Genomic DNA, 5,109 nt, shown 5'->3' on the forward strand with positions numbered 1-5,109 from the left:
TGTGATCCGCAACACCCCTAGTCTATGGTTCTTACCAACACCCCAAAGAGACACCAAGTTCTCTGAACCACGCCCCTTCCTGGCTGGATAACTCAGTTGGATGGATGTACGACGTTCAGTTTCCATGGCGGACGATGAGCTAAAATCCAGTGAGGGTCCTTAGACAAGACTCTTCATTCTGCTGCATAACTTGATCTTTCTGTGCCTTAAAAATACAGGGTTATGTCTGGAAGAGCATCCGGCATGAAACTCTCTGTATTACCACCTGTGTGAATCAGTGAACACTGATTAACTGTGGTGATTCCTGACAGGATAAGCCGAAAATGAACGACAACAGAGATCGCATTATAGTTGGTGATGGCACAGTTGTTGAGGAGAAAAATTTGAATCGGCACTTCATGTCATAAACGTTGCTGACCCCTGATCTACGTCTTCATAAAGAAAAATAACATGAAATAATTGATACTGTAAGCTGTAATAATTTTGGCTACAACATTTCCTTTCATAAAAGATACCTTTGACTTGAGTTTTCATGTTTTAAATTTTATTTCAAAGAAACCAAATATAATTTTTTATACATTTTACTTTATCCTTTTTACATATTTTGTATTTTTTGTCTCTAAAGTTTACCTTTCTCTTATTGACGTATTTTGGATATTCTAAAATAATATAACTAGTCTCTACAATACAACATTTTTAAAGGTCTAAAGGTCACAATAACCCTATTTTAAACTCCTTGATGGACTGTGACTGGAGAAAAACCTGTTTCTGTTCACAGTCCAATCAGTTCCCTTGTTCCCTTCGTCAGTGATTGGTTACATGTGTATGTAAAACTGAAGTATTCAGGTGATGCAAAGAAGTGACGAGGGGGAGGAGCTTTTATCTAGAAACAGAAAGAGGAACAAAACGTTTTCTGAGGGAAGCTGAAATGGCGCAGCAAGTTTATCTGGATAAAGAGAAGCTGATCTGTTCGATCTGTTTGGATCTGCAGAAGGATCCGGTCACTATTCCTTGTGGACACAGTTACTGTGTGGAATGTATTGAGAACTTCTGGGGTGAGGAACAAAATGCTCTCAGCTGTCCTCAGTGCAGACAAAGCTTCACTTCAAGGCCTGTCCTGGTAAGAAACACTATTTTAGCAGAGTTGGTGGAGGACGCAAGAAAAGCAGAGCTTCAACCATCTTCATCTGAGCGTTCTCTAACTGGACCAGAACATGTCGACTGTGATTTTTGTGAAGGAAAGAAGCTGAAAGCTGCCATGTCTTGTCTGAACTGTTTGGCTTCTTACTGTGAGCTGCACCTACTGTCCCATTTTAGGGTTGCTGGGTTAAAGAAGCACAAGCTGGTCAAAGCCACTCTAAAGCTTCAGGAGAACATCTGTCCTCATCATGATGAAGTGATGAAGATCTTCTGCCGCACTGATCAGAAGTGTATTTGTGTTCTCTGCTCCATGGATGAACACAAAGGTCATGACATGGTGTCTGCTGCAGCAGAAAGGGCTGAAAGACAGACAAAACAGGGACTGGATCGACAAAAAGTCCAACAGAGAATCCTCAAGTTAGAAGAAGATTTAGAAGAGCTTCAGCAGATGGTGGAGACCATCAATCTGTCTGCTGAGAAAAGCATCAAAGAAAGTCAGAACGTCTTCAAAAGTTTGATCCGTCTCTTGGAGCAAAAATGCTCAGAAGTGGAGCAGAAGGTCAAATCCTATCAGATGGAGGAAGTGAGGAAAGTGGAAGAACTCCAGGAGAAGATGCAGCAGGAGATCACCAAACTGAGGAAAACAGAGGCTGAGCTGGACCAGCTCTCATCTACAGAAGATCATCTCCATTTTCTCAACAACTACTCCTCCCTGTCAGATCTGAGTGTCTGTACAGACTTAGCCAGCTTTCAACAAGCTCAGCACTGCTTTGATGATGCTCTCAAAGCTGTGTCTGAGGCCACAGAGAAGCTGGAGGAGACTCTCAGAGACCAGACCACAAAGATTTCACACACACTGGATGTTATTCTGTTTGAAGACTTCAGATCCAGAGAGGACTTCATGAAGTACTATCATCCGATCACACTGGATCCAAACACAGTAAACACACATCTATCTCTGAGTGAACAGAACAGAACAGCAACATTGACAAATGTAAAGCAGAAATATTCAAATCATCCAGACAGGTTTGTTGAAAGGTGGCAGGTTCTGAGTGCAGAAGGTCTGACTGGACGTTGTTACTGGGAGGTGGAGTGGAGCGGGGGGGTTTTTGTGTCAGTTGCATTCAAAGATATCAGTCGTACAGGAACCAGTGATGAATGTGGGTTTGGACTTAATGATAAATCCTGGGCATTGAGTTGTTCATCCACTGGGTACATTTTTTCCCACAACAAGATCAGTGTTTCTATTTCAGCTCCTCAATCCTCCAGAGTTGGAGTTTATTTAAATCACAGAGCAGGAACTTTGTCTTTCTACAGCGTTTCTGACTCCATGACTCTCATACACAAAGTCCAGACCACATTCACTCAGCCTCTGTATGCTGGATTCTGGGTTTGGCCTGGAGGAATGATCAGGTTGTTGGATTGAAGTAAAAATCAGTCACTGATCTGTGAGTCTCAATGATGAAATATATCTGCAGTAGAAAACCAAAAATCTCAAATCTAATGTGTAACTAATAATAATAACGAGTAAATAATTATGTAACATCTTTTTTTTTTTAAATAGTTTTTTGTTTATTAATCAAAACAACAGTCAAAACACAGGGTTTATTGTGTGATTAAAATGTGAAAAATATAAAAATGCAGTTTTGTAATAAACTTACCTTTAAACAGAACAAAAAGAAAAACACAATAAAACAATTCTTCTAAATGTCAAAAAAAGAATAAAAATGATTTCTTATCAACACAACTGAACACGAGTACATGAGCTTCAAGAAGACGTCCTCAAAGCTTCATGAAATCTTCAAGTAAACATAGTTTTCTGATTATCTTTGTTTCTGAAACAATTTTAAAGTTGTTGGTTTTGCTGCTTAATTGCAGTGTAGTAAAGTTTATTTTTTTGTGCTGTAAATAACACATATTGAATATAAAATGTTTTGATTTATGAATATTGTAATCTCCATCTCTCTTGTGTTTTAGTTTTTCCAGTTAATAACAGTGAGTCAAAAATCAAAAGTGAGTAACTGTTAGATCAGGGATGAGATGCAGATGAATATTTACTGATTTTATGATCAAATTATGTTTAATCTTTTGTCTCACATTAAAAATATATACATTTGTATTAAAAGTTAAGCATTAATCTGTTTAAGGTGTTAAAATCTGCATGGATGTCTGTTTATAAAACTCATTTTAAGAAGACTTTTTTGGTGGGTTCAAAATTCTTATATTAAAATAAATATCAAGGGAAAAACAGATTGTTGATTATGATATGATTGTTTTCTAGGAAACTAAAAACTATAAAAGAAAATGCAAAGTCTCTTTGACTCTTCATCATTCAGACTATATTATTGATTTCCATAAACAGAACATCTGTCATGATTTTAATCTTTTGTTTCCACACTTAACATTTAATGTGCAATAGTTGAGTCTGAAGGTAAAATAAAACTCAATAAGATCACATAATGTCTGAATCAGGAAACTGACTCTGAAAACGTCTCATCAGAGCAAATGACCTGTTAGTTTCTCATGTACACAGAAACCAGTAATACTGATACTTTAGGGGCTCCATAGATAGACAGAAAGAAAGAGTTTAAATATTTGTTGTATTTTTTATCTTTGTTCTGATCTACAAACAACAAAGTTGTTATAAGTGAACAGAATCAAGTCGTACCATCAGACTGTGTTAATTCTGATTTATTACACAACTTTTGAACATTCCACAACAATCATGCAGGAAGAAAAGGGGAAATATACAAAGCTTTACAGGCCTTGTTGATGCACTTATGAAGTACCTTGGCCTCGTTTCTTCAGAAAAACTCAAATGTGAGGAGACGCCGCGAGTAATGGGAGACAAAAAAACATGTCAGAGAACAATAACAGAGATCAATATTTAGAACTGTGCTCCATGTGTTCACACATTCAAATGCATCCATGTTTATTTTGGTTCAGTTTTAGGATTATACCAGGACTTTTTCACATGAAGGATGCAAACTTCAACCAAACTTCCTCTTATTTAGCTTTGTATTCAGCAAAGTCAATGACACCAGAACAAACAATGACATTTACAATGTTAGAAGACTGTCAGCAATCCATAGTATTGGATCATTTTGAACACATCCATTCACAAAGCACGTCCAAAGTCTGTTCTTTGGAGTCCTGTTGAAATTCTCTCTCAAATTGTTCACACAGCTGATAAAACCACCTCTAAATCTCATTTAAACTCAAACTTCCACCTTAATCATTTGTGTTTTTAGATTATGTGTAATTCTCTTCAATGACATTTTTCACATTTTCAAATTACATTTGTAAGATGATTCATCAAATTTGATTAAGAGTGATTCACAGGATTTTTAAATGTGTTAATAATTATTCAAGTAAAGCAAATTAATCTTAAAACTGTTTTTGCTAGAAACATTTTTTTTCTTGAGCTCAACAGAAATTTTGTATAATGTAAATCTTGGAAGAAACTTTATTTAAAAAATGTACTTTTTAATAGTTTAGTTTAATTTTAACAGATTTGATTTTAAAACATCTTGTTAAAGAAATAATATCAAGAGAGAGAGGTGAGATTTACCACATACTGCTAATCTTTCCAATTTTAAAAACTGAAAAATAATTTTTGGCCCAAAAATTACCTTTACATAAACAGTGCCCTCTAGCTGTAGACTGAGGAACAGTTCTATAGTGAATGAATAATTAGTGAATAATTAGATGGTTTCAGTAGAGCTAAGTTGAGTGAAAACCATTGTTTTGAGATTAAAATACATCTCAGATTAGAGTTTTAAATAACAAAGGAAGAAGTGTAAATGTCTGCCAAAAAATGAAAATAAAATATAATATTTTCATTTTTACCTTGAACTTTCTAAACACTTTTTCTGGTTCAAAGGTTACAAACAAACTGAATAAATGTAAAGGAATCAAGTGCTTTAAACCCATGTGTACTCGTCTAGCATACATGGGTTTAAAGTTAAA

At 35.7% G+C, this 5,109-nt stretch overlaps 1 protein-coding gene across 1 annotated transcript; it reads left to right on the plus strand.

Moving 5' to 3' along the window:
* Nucleotides 1–913: 913 nt before the first annotated feature.
* On the plus strand, nucleotides 914–3,470 carry LOC112137832 (E3 ubiquitin/ISG15 ligase TRIM25-like). The gene has a single exon (XM_024260341.2). It carries the CDS (start codon nucleotides 929–931, stop codon nucleotides 2,564–2,566), a length of 1,638 nt encoding a protein of 545 aa, XP_024116109.1. The 5' UTR covers nucleotides 914–928; the 3' UTR covers nucleotides 2,567–3,470.
* The last annotated feature ends 1,639 nt before the right edge of the window (nucleotides 3,471–5,109 follow it).

This window comes from Oryzias melastigma, linkage group LG10 (assembly GCF_002922805.2).
Source record: "Oryzias melastigma strain HK-1 linkage group LG10, ASM292280v2, whole genome shotgun sequence".
Taxonomy (NCBI): Eukaryota; Metazoa; Chordata; class Actinopteri; order Beloniformes; family Adrianichthyidae; genus Oryzias; species Oryzias melastigma.

Bases quoted from the DNA above. Each gene is read 5' to 3' on its own strand.
- LOC112137832 (XM_024260341.2), top strand. From the start codon at position 929: ATGGCGCAGCAAGTTTATCTGGATAAAGAGAAGCTGATCTGTTCGATC.